Source organism: Macaca thibetana, chromosome 1, assembly GCF_024542745.1.
Source record: "Macaca thibetana thibetana isolate TM-01 chromosome 1, ASM2454274v1, whole genome shotgun sequence".
In the NCBI taxonomy this organism is placed as follows: Eukaryota; Metazoa; Chordata; class Mammalia; order Primates; family Cercopithecidae; genus Macaca; species Macaca thibetana.
In genome coordinates, this window is record NC_065578.1 from 30688179 (window position 1) to 30701408 (window position 13230).

Sequence of the window (13230 nt, forward strand, 5' to 3'; positions counted from 1 at the left end):
CAGGATTGGAATGAGACCAAGAGCAAGCCTGTGCCATCAAGGCCTGCAAAACTCTGAAGAGGCCTCCACCCCTCCTCCAGCCCCCCTGGGCAGGCCAGTATCTGTGATACCCCCTACCCCAGCAGCCAGTCACTTCTGTCACTCCCACCCAGGCTGCCGCAGCACCTAGCCCTCCCTCAGCTCTCCAGGGACCTGTGTCTGTGTCTCTGAGTCCGTGGGAAGGGGCCCAGAGGCGCCCATGTTGCTAAATGACCAGGCGAGCAAGGACCTTTGACCCTGTTAACTGTGCCTCTGCTCCAGCTGCTGCCTGACTCGAGAAGATGTTCCCACATGTCATCCTGTGCCCCCTCTTTCCGGGGGCCTGAGAACTGAGCAAGGATCTGCTCACTCAGGCACGTAACGAATGCAACTCAGCACAAGCCTCCTGCCCCCGGCACCAAGCCAGCCTGGCTCCCGCACCCCACCCCACCCTAGCCCTGGCCTGGCCCAACACCTGCAGCTCCACCACAACCCAGCGCCTGAGGCCCCCCTTGCAGCCATGGTCAAGTTCCAGGAAGCTGAGCTGAAGCCCCACCTCCACCAAGCATGGGTTTGAAGTCCCAGCTCTGCCTGACTGTGGCCTTGAGCAGGGCACTTCCCATCTCTGGCCTCATTTTCCTATCCACAAAATGGGCCAACAACAGGGTTGTTATGAGGGGCCAGGGGACGTGTGTGAAGCTCCTAGCTTAGAGCACTGCATGAGACTGGTGCCATGTGGTAACAGCTAATCCTTCAAGAGCTTATCCTGTCCCAGGTATTTGCTGAACACGTTATACATAGGAATTTGTTTCATCCCCGTAACAACCCTGTGAGGTGGGCATTGTTACCATCCCCACTTCACAGATGTGGAACCGAGGTCACTAAGCTCTGTCTTGGCTCTAGCCCAGGCAGTCTGGCCTCTGAGCCCCAGTGAATGGCAGCCATGACCATCACAGCCACCAGGGAAGGCCAGCCATAAGAGGTCCTCTCCCACACTCCCAATCTGCTTTCCCCAACCCAGATCGGGGAAAGGATGAGTCACCCAGAGAGTCAGGGACAAAGTTGGGGTCAGAGCCTAGGCCGCCCCCTCCCAGGCAGGGCTGGCCCAACCCCATCACATAATCTGATGAGATCAAGTGAGTTCAACCCAGGAGACAGGAACAAAGTCAGGGTCCCAGAGCTGGGCCTTTACCTGAGGGAAGCAAACAGCTCAGCAGCAAAATCCACAGAGTGAAGTTTATTCCCAACAAAGTTCCCCTCCCCCCTCCCCAGCCCGGGACAGGGACGGACAGGCTGGGCTGAAGATGGGGTTCCAGTGGCTGAGGGGCCTCTGAGAAACAAGGAAGGGACCTGGGCCCCTAGGCCAAGCCGTGTCTGGCTCCCCAAGCCTGGCTGAGTCCACGGCGCCTCCCTGCCCAGCCCTCGGGAGAGGGGAGAGGGTGCTGGCTCCTGGGTAGTTCCAAAGTGGAGTGTGAAAATAGAGAGATATATATATTTATATGCAGTGGGCAGTCCAGCGTGGCACTCACACCTCTGTCTGGAAGTCACCATCCGGTGGTTCTGTGGGCTCCCAGGCTGCTGTCCGATGCAGAGTCAGCCGTTCTCGGGGCTTGGGGGGCAGCGAGCCCAGTGTCATAGATTTGAAGGTGCTCCAGCTCTGATGGCGCCGATGTTGGGACAAGCTGGGGCGCTCCCCGGGGCTGGGCTTATCCTGTGGAGGGAGCGGGAGGGGCCGTGGAGATGGTCCAGTATCCTCACCCATTGTACAGAAGAACAAACTGAGGAGGCCCAGAGAGGGCTGGTAATGCCCAAAATTATGGAGCAATCAGGTGTCAAAGCAGAGTTCAAATACAGACCTGCCTGGTTCCAGGGTGGGGCTCCTGACCCCTGCCTGTTCTCAGTGGCCCCCGGGACATGTCTCCTGCTGACCACTCTCCCTCCCAATCCTGGAGGACCTCCACCCCTGTTCGCCATCTGCGGCACCTTCCCCACCCCCAGACGGCCCCAGACTGTTGCCCATGCCATGGGGGAGGCCCTTGGTGAGACAGGCTGGGGATGCCTGGGAGGGGCAGGAGGGCAGGGAGGGCACGGGTCCCTCAGGCCCACCTCACCACACCCAACCCCGGGGGGACTCACGGTGCACACGCTCCGCTCGGCCGCCCCACCCGAGGACACACTCCACCGCTTCTCCCTCTGCAACGGGGGCCACCGGTCAGGCTTCAACCCCAGGGGCTGCTGCACCAGGTCAGGCCCTGAGCTTCGGGGCAGGGGCAGCCATGGGAGGAGCCCTCACCTTGGCCGTGGACTGGCTGCGGTAGCGGTCAAAAGTGTGGAACTTCTGGTTGAGCTCGTGGTAGAGTTCTGAATGCCGTTTCCGGGTGTGCATCACCTTCTAGGGGACACAGGGCATCAGAGGGTTGCTCCCTGAGGCAGAACCATGATCCCCCCCTACCCAGGGCACTCAGCACCTCGGGCCCCCTACATCCCTCCCTGCTGCCAGCCCCTCTGGGACAAGCCCTGGTTCTCTTCACATCGGTGCTATGGGCTTGGGCAGGGAGGGAATCATGGGAAGATCCCACAGAACCCACAGGCTTGGGCTCCTGGGGTCAGGCTCTGCAACAGAGCTTGGACTACTTTTAGGAGTGGGCCCTCCAGGGACAGATACCGCAGCCAGATGTCCCACCGCCCAGCACACACACAGCCCTTACCTCAAAGTCCAGGTCTGAATACCGTAATTTCTTTCGCTGGGAAGGAGCAACAAGGAGGCGGTGGAGGAGAAGAAAGCTTTTTACCACATGCAGGGGCTTTAGAGACAGGAAGCCTGGCACCCCAGGGGTCTGCCCGCTGCAACTCCCCCAGCCCAGGCCCAGAAGTTAGGGACCCTCATGGGGCAGCTTTTTAGGCCTCACTGAACATACACAGACACACATACACGGGTCAAATGGCATGGTGCGAACTTCCAACATGGCAGGCTGCGATGCCCACATGGAATCAGAGCCGATGCTCATTCTCTGTGCCCTAGAGCCCACCCTGCATCCTTCCCCATCTTGCCCCATTCTCTCTGCCAGCCATAGCTACCCCTCCCCTTGGAATCTTCCACTTGTCCTGCAAACACAGGGATTCAGGCTTTCAGAAACCTTCCTTTGACCTCACACTGCCCCTTTTCCTGCCAAACCAGGCACTGCCTCCCTGGCCTCTCTGCTCCCTCATGCCTCTCCTGGCTCTCCTTGCCCCAGACCACTCTCAAGGCCCCGGGAAGCTGCGCCGCACCCAGTGCTGCTCAAGAAAGAGGCCTGACAGTCTCAAAATGCTGGCACAGGAAGACCCATGAAGCCAAGGCCAACTTTCCCAGGTTACAGATGGGGAAACCGAGACCCAGGGAGGTGAAGGGAATCGCTCCCAGGCCTTCGAAGGTGGTACTAGGACCACCATCTGGATCTCCCAGGCCTGTGGACGTGCTGACCACCATGGGCCCATGGCACCCACTCTCCTGGTTTTCCTCCCCTCTCCCTACCTGCTTTCTCCCCGCTGCCCACCCTGGCTTCTCTAATACTAGGCACTCACGCTCTGCCCTGGCACCTTATCTTGCCTTTACCACACATCATCCTGTGTATCCTCCTCATCCTGGCCACATCTCTCTTTCTGGGGGCAACAGGGCACCTCTCCCTGTCTGACGCCCCACACGCACTGCACGTGCAGCTCACACCAATGGAATGCACTTGTAATTCCCTGCCCAAACCTGCTCCTCCGCGCATCACAGTTGCCCACGCCAGAATTCTGGATGTCATCCTTGACCCCTCAAAGTGCTGCTGCATTTACTGCTGCCTCCCACACAAGGAGCCTGACGTCCGCCCTCATCAGTGGCCAGCAGGCAGGTGTCCACAGAACAAAACCCGCCATGACGCCAAGCGCGCCCTTCTCCGACGCTGGTGTTGTGTTTTGTCTTTGTTACGCCTTCCTGTTTTTGCCATCTGTGGCAGGAGCAGGCACCAAATGTTCCAGAAACATTTGCGGGAGAAAAACTAAACTTGCGAGCCCCCTAGCTACTAACTTAATTTTCATTGTGTGGAGGATGGGGAGTGGGTTTCTGAGGCCGAGCAGGAACAGTCAATTGTGGCTAAGCCATGACTCTGGCCTCTTTCCTTAACCACACCCACTTCATGACTCCAATAAAGTTGTAGAATGTTCTAGAGTTCCACAGCAGGTCACTACTGTCTGTCTGTTCCCAGGGATCCTCTGCAGGGAGCAGACCTGAGGAGGCCAGTGGAAGGTGGAGCATTCACAGAACACACACAGGCAGGGACCCAGAGGGGTTTGCTTTTCCCAGGAAGAGATGGTCAGTTATCACAGGCCTGTGGGCGGCGCCTGCAGCTGATTTCAGGGACGCTAACAGCAGCAATCCCCAATTATCTAGCACTTTCTACTTGCTCCACACGAAGATAAATGCATCATTCAATCCTCAAAACTACTCCACGAAGAGACTGCTACATTATCCCCACTTTGCACACAAGAAAACTAAGGCTCACTGATCTCACTGCCAATCACAGAGTCCAGACTGGAACTCAGACCTGCGTGACGCAGAAGCCCAGGCTCACACCCTATGATGTGGCTTCCCCAACAGCATAGCACGCTGCCTGAGCCACAGTCTCCTGAAATGAGGACTCATCCCAACCAGTCACCCCAAGTAGGCCCTAAAGCAAGTACGAACGAGTCGAGAAGCGCACTTCCAGTGCATGAAGTCCCAGCGTGTCTGAGGGATTCACAGACCCCACAGAGCTGCCATGAGCAGAAACAGAGGGAGAAATGCTCAGTGTACCCACCCCCAGTGACTTTTACAAAAGGCTGCTCTGGGGAGGTTGAGGCTGTCCCTTCCTGGCTGCAGCCCGTGATTGACACACAGTCTCTGACACAGAGTCTCAGACACACACCCCATTCCCTACAGCCCCTCACCTCCAGGGAGCCCATCTTCATGGTAGAGCCAGGCACGGTGCGAGGCATGGTCCGGCTGCGCTCCCCTGGCTCGGGCACTTGGCGGGCGCTGGGTGTCGGTGGTGGCGGTTGGAAGGTCATTCCGTAGGGATTCTGGAGAGACCCATAGGCAGGGCCCAGCCCCAGGCCCGAGTGGTCCACGGACAGGAAGCTGGGGTAGCCTTCAGTGTGGGCCACTGTCTTGGCAGCCCGCCGGGGGGTCCCCTCCGGCCGAGCCCTGGGGGCATCCTCACCGCCTCCACCCCCACTGCCAGGCTGCAGGCTCAAAGTCCGCCGAGGCAGCACCATGTAGTCCCCCTCAGAGCCCGGCTCAGTGGGCCGCAGCCACGTGAGGTCCAGCTGCCGCAGGCCGCCCTCCCCACACATGTACACGGGGTTGGCCTCCTGCGGGGGCGGCGGCTCCCCCAGCCCTGGTGAGGCTGCCATGGGCACCAGGATATTCCCAGGCAGTGGTGAGAAGCTGAGGCTGCCCTCAGGGCCCACGAGGCAGGACTTGGGCTCCTCATCCTCATCCAGGGACAGGCGGGATAGTGTGCCCGTGATGGTGGACGGGTTGCAAGTGTTGACCTCCTTGAACAGAACTGGGGGCAGGAGTGGGAGGGAGGGGGTGAGTCCTGAGGAGAAGGAACCTCCAGATGTCCTTGCCCAGGCTGGGGAGGTACCAAGCCCCTGCGCTTGGACAGGAAAGGAAACTGGGTTCTGGAGAGATGGCTGGGTGGTTGGTAATCTCTCACATACAAGAGGGGTTAAGAAGACAATGGCCCCAAAGTCCCCACAGTGAGACAGGGCAAGAAACAAAGGCAAGGCCCAGCTCCCAATGTCCTGGTGCAGGTCCCGACTTTGATCCCATAGCCCCAGGGCTGTCAAAGGGCTTTGTCTTCCCACCTCCCTGTGCAGCAGTTCCCCAGGAGACAGAAATGGAAAGCGATTCTGGTAAGAATCTGGAAATCATATAATAACGTAACACTCTGTACCGGGGTCCTGCTAAGGACTTGATGTTCCGTGATTCAGGCATGCCCCTGAGCCTCCAACCTGCCCTGGGAGGACAGTATTCTCTCCTTTACAGGTGTGTTCACTGAGGCTGAGAGAGGCAGGTTGTCTGCCCAGGGTCATACAGAAAGGGACATTCGCAGCCTTGTATCCAACTCAGGGCTGTCTAACTTCGAAGCTGGACTCCAGCAGCCAGAACTCCATCAGGGCCTCCCATGATGGGGCTCGGGGCCTCCCCTTCTCCAACCCCAGGGCCATTCTCAGCTCTGTCACGGCACACTCACCTGTTTGACAAGCCAGATCCACATCCTTTTCAAAGTCTGACTATAGGCGGAAAGGGAGGGGCAGGTGGGCAGAGGGAGGATTAATGTAACAGGGTGGGAGGAGGCTCAGGCTCTCCCCAGCCAGCTTTGCCCAGTCTGCCTGCCTGAGGGTTGCCCATGGCCCAGTCCACAGCCCAGCAGAGCCCAGGCATGGTCTACCCCAGCCCTACCTGATGGCTGGGAAAACTGAATGGGGGAAGGATTTCCCAATGCCACCCATGCATTAGTGGCTGAGCCTGAATCAAACCCAATCCCTATCCCAACCCTGCCATGGATGGGGAAGGTAAATGGTCCAGGGCAGGAAGACTGGGGTGTGGGGTGCCCAGAATCTGCCCAGGCCCTGCCCAGGCCCCTAACTCACCAGGATCTGCAGCTGCCCGTTCTTACATGAGTCAGGGGAGTCTTCGCTCTCATCAGCCCGGCACACCCCCATCTGGCACTTCACCACATCCTGGACCTGGGGACAGAGGGCGCCTGCTAGGCCTGTGGCCACTGCAGGGCCCCCGACCACAGCTGGCTGTGCTTCCCACCCCAGATGCCCAGGCAAGTGTGGAAAGCAGGCAACACATCCAGCCTTGGGGAAGGTGATGACACCTGGGTGGGGTGCAAGGGGAGGAGGAGACCCAGGATGCCAAGGATAAGCATAGGGGACAGTTGTGGGTACCCCGGGCTATCAGCTTCCACACTAAGGGCTGCCCAGATGGGGCCTGGAACACCCTGGTCAGGGCCTTGACCCTCCCGGTCTGCACAGTGGGGAAGCAGCCAGGGGCCTGGCAGGTGTGGTGGGTACACAGGGGCGGGAGAGGCCCAGCCCCACCTCTCGGCGCAGGAAGCAGTGCACAGCAGTGATGACAAAGCCCTGCGCAGAGTTGAAGACAGCAAAGAGGGCCTGGAAGAGGACGGAACGGCGGTCTGTCATAGCCAGGACGGCAGACATCCAGGTGAGCGCCAGCAGGGGCAGCACCACGCAGGAGCTCCAGAGTGAGGCCCTGAGGGGACAGTGGCAGAGCCCATCAGAGTGATACTCCAGGGGACAGGATGGCTTGAGCCTAGGCCTCCACTCAGCTGGAGCCCTTCAGCTGCCCAAGACTGGGAGGGCCCCAAACCCCAGGGCCTCAGTAATGTCCCCAAGCAGAGAGGGGCTGAGGAGCCGGAGCCAGAGAAACAGAACAGAGACCGAAAGCAGCGAACTACAGGGTCAGAGCAGGGACCAGGAAGGTGGGGAGGGACACAGAGACACAGTGGGACCGAGCCACAGACAGTGGAAAGGGACGGGGAGAAAGAAGAGGAGGTAGACAGAAGCAGATGCTGTTTCAGCCCCAACTTGCACAGAATCACCTGAGAAGCTTTTTTAAAATGCAAAGGGCCTGGATGGCATCCCCAGAGCCTAAATGGGTAGGCTAGGGAGGGGGACTGGAAGAGGGACAAAAAGACAATAACCAGTGAGAGAACGCATGCGACAGAGACACCCAGACAGAAAGATTAAAGAGGCAGAGCACGCCGGGGACATCCAGAGCATGAATCCTCAGGGAGAAGACCGGGGGCCAGGACCAGTGAGGCAGAACTCCCCACACACACAGAGAAGGTGCCAGGCTCCCAGGCACTGCTCAGAGCCTTGGGCAGAAGGATCAGAGCTGGGGCTGAAAGCTGGGGTTGGGGCCTCCCTGCCAGGGGAGGGCAGAAAAAAAGCAGACGGGGCCTGGCATCCGAGCCATTCCCACCCCTCCCTAACCTGCTACAGCACACGAGGGACAGCGGGGCCACCATACCCTCCCGGGCCAGGTGCCACACTCAGCCCACTCTCCTTTGCAAACACCCCCAGTGGGAGAGTCAGGCACAGCTCTGGGCAAGGCAGAGGGTGGCACCATTCCACAGAGACAGCCGGGGGAGGCCAAGGCAGAGAGATGGGCAGGGGGCCAAGACCTGCCCTAGGAAGAGCAGTTCAGGGCTGTTCAGCCTGGCAGGGGGCGGGCACAATGGGCTCTGAAGCCCCTGGAGGTGGAGCCAAGACCAAGAGAGGGTCTAATCACAGTAATAAGAGCTACGCTGATTAACCACCAATTCTCTACCAGGCCCTACACTGAACACTTTACATATATTACTTCAAATCGTGATCAAAATAACTCCAATTAACAGGCATGGGATTATTATCCCAATTTATAGATGAGGAAACTGGAGTGTGCCCAGCTGGGCAGGGAGAAGCACAGTTGGGATACAAACACAGCTTGACCGACTCCAAAGCCCAAGCATTGAAACAGCTAGTGCAGACAGGGTGAGGGAGGCAGACGGCAGCCCAAGACAGAGGGAGCTTCGCAGTGACGGTGCCAGCCGCCTCCAGAGGCTCTGAGCTCCCTGACCCTGCAGGTGTGCAAGATAAAGCTGGACCTCACTAAGCAGGGAGGCTCGGATGGATTTCAGGCCCTGGGTGGGAGGCTGGGCCTACGGTCTTTGTGGATTCGTCTCACCCTCGCATAACTGGGATTTTAAGATTCTCAGATGCTAGGGCGGGGGTCTCAGTGAATTAATTCTCTACCTACATGATTCTCTGTCTCCAACTGAGGGTGAGATTCAATGCCTCTGAAATGCTAAGTCTCAGATTCTATGACAGATGATAAGACTCAATGATTCACTCATTCTAACATGCTTAGCTTCTGATTGTCTTATTCTAAGATTCTATCATTCTAATTCTAAGGTTCTATAGCTCAAAAATTCTAAGGCTTAAGATTGTCTGAGTCTCTGTAGGTTGGGGGTGTGGGGCTGTGCAGGATAGAACATTAGCTGGGAGTGAGGGCAGGGGCGGGATCCAAGGGTGGGCGAAGGAACCGGGCACCTGTGGGAAGCACAGACATCCACTCCTCATCGCCTTGGCCACCTCTTGCCGAGCCCTTGAGAGTGTGTGGCGGCTGGCAGGAAAGGGTAAGCTTTCCAGGGCACTGGGCTGATATCCCTCCTCCTCCCCCCACCATGGGCACTGCCCCCCCAATTCCTTTGCCCCACCCACCCCCACCGCCCCCCAGGGGGCACGACTAACATGGCGTTCCTGGCCGAGGCTGAGCTGAGCAGGGGGCTGGGGACCGCTCCACACGCTGAGCAGGGGAGGAGCAGGCTGGCCCAGGGGCACCGCTCCGACCTCGGGGGCGGCACAGACATGGGAGAAGGAGGGGAAACACATGGGAAGCCGGGAGATGGGGCAGAGTGAGCCCCGAGTGGGGTGGGAGGGGAGGGCAGACGAGAGAGAGAGAGCTGGGTTAGGGTGGGTGAGGGGCTGCGGCTGAGCACTCCAGGTGCCCACCTTGCCTGCAACCTTGATGCAACCAAGGTTGGGGAGCCCCGGTCGCATCATCGAGCCCTGAGTCTCCAAGAGCACCCATGTCCCTCCCTCCCTGCACCATTTCCAGAAAGGCCAAGTCTCAGAGGCCCTCCCCTTACCCGGCCCTCTGCTTCTTGGATTTGTCGGAGATGCCATCACGTGCCATGAGCTTGTTGAAGACGATGATTCCGATGAGCATGTTCACCTGGGGGCCCAGTGGAGTGGAGTGGGGGAGACAGGATCACCAGGTGCCCTCCTGGCAGGGAAATTCCCACATGGGAGCTGGAGTGCAGGGAGGAGGTAGAGGGAGAAACAGGATGACCCTCTGGGGCCACGCCCCTTCCAGGATGCTGAACGGGCACGTACCAGGACAATGACGGCTGCAGGGCCCACAAAGGCGTAGAGCAGGCCGCCCTCCAGGGAGAGCCAGCAGCTGGGGTGGGGGAGAAGAAGGGTGTCAGACACCCGGCAGCCTCCCTCCCCACCCTCAAACACCACCCCTCAGTCCTCCCAGGCTGCCATGCCCGCATGGCCAGTGCAGTCTGAGCCCCACACAGTGAGAGTGATCCACTGGCTCCTGCTGAGCCTCGGTTTCCCCTCCAACAAAGGTCCAGAACATTAGGCTCATCCCCCAGGGCTCCCATGGGGATGACACAAGGCTGATTCCTGAGCTAAACAGTCCCTTAGGGATTACCCAGTCCCAGCACATTCCCTCAGTCAGGGAAACTGAGGCTCAGAAATGGGGAGGAACTTGCCCAAAGACCCACAACAGGCATGGGCCAGGATTTCAGCTGGCCGCCCAGTCCAGTTCCCTAACAGATCCACTAACCCCTACTACCCACCACGGGAGGCCCACGTACTAGCTGGATGTACCGTATCCTTTGGTTCGGGTAAAGCCAACAGACACGGCCACCACCAGGGCAGGCAGACCTGGGGGAGTGGGGGCACCAGAGTAAGACAGGTGCTGGTCTTCAGGGACCCCTTGTTCTCCCAGACTCCCAGCCCAGCTGACCCCTGTGCCCAGAGAGCTGGGCCAGGGCCAAAGCTGAACCTCTCTGGCTGCCCCTGCCCACCAAGGCCCAGCAGCAGAGTCCAGCACTGGCCCTGCTCACCCCAGCCCAGGCAGAGGAAGCGCTTGCGAACGAGGCGGGTGCGCATCCGCCCAATGACAGCCAGGTAGGACTGCCAGGCCTCGGTAAGCACCCAGCAAAAGGAGGAGAGAAAGAAGAAGTGCAGGAAGGCAGCCGTCATGGTGCACACGCCCTGCAGGGAGAGGGAATGGGAGGGAGTGGCCCTGAGCAGCCGCCAGGGCAGGAGGCGCCGGGCTTCCCACGCCCGCTGCTGGGCGCTGCCACAGCCGCCCACCTGAGCCCCGCCCCCCACAGAGCCCTGCCAGGCTCCCCCGCCTTCCTGCACCCACACACAGCACGACACGGGCCTGGTGACACACACACAGCACTCGGCATCTAGGGAGGCGGGTGGGCAGGCCGCCCACGCACAGACGCGGCTGGCAGGGAGGGGGACAGACATGAGCACCTGCCACATCACAGCCGGGCAGGCCCCGTGCCTGGCGCTGTGCAGAGAAGGCCAAGGGGGCATAGGGAACAGTCTGCACAGGTCATCCACAGGTAGGTGGCAAAGGAGGCCTCACTCGGGCTCCCACACGCTCACAGACACGAGGAGGCCCAATGCCACCTGCCCAAAACACACCCGGCGCTCAGCTCACACACACATTTGCTGATGTTCACAGACGTTCCTCACTTGAGTACACACCCCCTCTCCAACGTCTTCACATACGGTCTCACACACTATTTCATACACACTCTAATCTCAGCATGGGGCACGCACACGCCACCACTGATGGACATACAAGCAAACACACACACTGCGCTCTCCACCCTCACCCCTCCACCCTCCACCCCGCTCACACCCTGGCAGCCCTGGAAGCCTGCACCTGCCTTGCTCAGCACCCGGGACTGGCCCACGAGGATCAGGATGTTGGATGCCAAGATGGAGAGGCAAAAGTTCAGCAAGATGATGGAGCGCTCAGATTTTATGAACCTGCCGGGGCACAGCAGGCAGAGACAGAGGCGCTGGCTGCCCTACCCGACCTGGTGTGGCTGGCCACCTCCTGCGCCCCTCTCCCCTCACCAGCCACCAGAGCCAGGTGTCAGACCTACCTCCAAAAGGCGGCATAGATGGCGAGCAGAGTGAGCAGTGCCATGCACGACACCGCACAGCCGATCACCAGGGGGACCGAGGGGGAGCCCGCCAGCTCCAGGGTCTGGAGAAGATGGGCAGACGGTCAGATGGGCAGACGGTCAGATGGGTAGATGGTCAGATGGGTTGCTGGGAGAGGGGAGCTGCAGGGGTGCCCCGTTCCTTCATCTACCACAGACTGGCATACCCATAGGCAGAAGGGCAACACCTTCTAGATGTTGTACTCATGCATGCACAGAACAGACCCAGGTATCCATGTGGACACATATTTACGCTCAGTCACCTGCACTCTTCCACACACCCAGACACACACATGTGCACACACACACACACACAACTGGCCACTGCTGCATACCCCCAGGCAAATATCATTGCTGTCAGCACAATCCCAGGGACACAGACTTCCACGTGCAATCCCACAAGTGCACCTGCAGATGCACATTCAGGATCACCCAGGTGCCTGCCAACACCATCACTGATGACTGCTGGAAGCCCAGGGCCTCCTCCCTTGTCCAGCCCAGGCACCTCTGTTCCACTCACCAGGTCCTTGGGTGGCTGGGCCAGCACAGCAAAGGTGGACAGGTGCTGGCACTGGCAGCGGGTGTGAGCTGCCTGGGTCTCCAGGGTCTGGCAATTTTCAGTGTCCCAGTCTCCTGAGCTGGCATCTCTTGGGTAGGGGAGAGATTCAGTGAGCCCCAGGCCAGCTACATGGCCTTGCCCCCAGTCCTGGCCACTGCCCAAGGACAGGCTAAATCCACAGTAAGGCCACATCCACGAGGCAACAGCAGGGAGGCCCAGGATATGTTCTTGACCCCTTAGGCTAGGATGGCACCAAAAATCCCTCTTGCCTTTCAGGCAGGAGACCCCTTTCTGACAAGGGGCCCTAGGGCTGCTCCCTTCCTCACCCAGAGGAGCCACCCAACTCACGCTCTGGAGTAGTCCCAGCTGGCGCAATGGGGATCCGTGGTGCCCTAGGGAGCAGAAGACATGAGTGCAGTCTAAAGAGGGAAGCTCACCACACTCCACCACTGCCCATGCCATGGGGGCCACAGCACCTCCCACACAGGTCCAAGGTTCAGCCCACCATCAGGGACAGAGTGCGTCCCACCAGGCAGGCCTCTGGCCACCCAGGTTGGGGTGCACCCAGGGTTTCTGCGTGGATCTCCACTCACATTGATGATGTAGGAGAGCTCCACAGTGATGAGGGGCTCGGCTGGAGGCTGGGTAGGGGGGCGCACAGTCACTGTCATCACCCGCGATGTGACGGCCAGTGGGGGCCTGGGGGACAGGTACTGAAGTCAGCTCCTGCCAGCGGGTGCCAGCCCCCATCAGAAACCCTGAAGCCGCTTTGGATTGGGGGGGCAGAGGTTTCCAGGGAGC

The 13230-nt window shown here is 59.5% G+C and overlaps 1 protein-coding gene across 7 annotated transcripts in view; it reads right to left on the reverse strand.

Annotated features, from left to right (window-relative positions):
• Positions 1 to 1240: 1240 nt before the first annotated feature.
• Positions 1241 to 13230, reverse strand: part of ADGRB2 (adhesion G protein-coupled receptor B2) — a 37046-nt gene continuing 25056 nt past the window's right edge. For 3 of the 7 annotated variants that reach the window (XM_050794397.1, XM_050794403.1, XM_050794387.1), the window contains 18 exons: positions 13023 to 13128; positions 12778 to 12821; positions 12391 to 12517; positions 11811 to 11914; positions 11589 to 11691; positions 10743 to 10893; positions 10491 to 10560; positions 9997 to 10063; positions 9750 to 9835; positions 9352 to 9450; positions 7138 to 7309; positions 6682 to 6777; positions 6282 to 6321; positions 4969 to 5588; positions 2727 to 2762; positions 2312 to 2410; positions 2155 to 2211; positions 1241 to 1729 (listed from right to left, as the gene is read on the reverse strand). In XM_050794397.1, the coding sequence (XP_050650354.1) occupies positions 1544 to 1729; positions 2155 to 2211; positions 2312 to 2410; positions 2727 to 2762; positions 4969 to 5588; positions 6282 to 6321; positions 6682 to 6777; positions 7138 to 7309; positions 9352 to 9450; positions 9750 to 9835; positions 9997 to 10063; positions 10491 to 10560; positions 10743 to 10893; positions 11589 to 11691; positions 11811 to 11914; positions 12391 to 12517; positions 12778 to 12821; positions 13023 to 13128 (2263 nt within the window). In that variant the 3' untranslated portion in view covers positions 1241 to 1543. The remainder of the gene's footprint in view (positions 1730 to 2154; positions 2212 to 2311; positions 2411 to 2726; positions 2763 to 4968; positions 5589 to 6281; positions 6322 to 6681; positions 6778 to 7137; positions 7310 to 9351; positions 9451 to 9749; positions 9836 to 9996; positions 10064 to 10490; positions 10561 to 10742; positions 10894 to 11588; positions 11692 to 11810; positions 11915 to 12390; positions 12518 to 12777; positions 12822 to 13022; positions 13129 to 13230) is intronic. The other 4 variants (XM_050794405.1, XM_050794394.1, XM_050794391.1 and 1 more) reach the window with 3 other exon arrangements.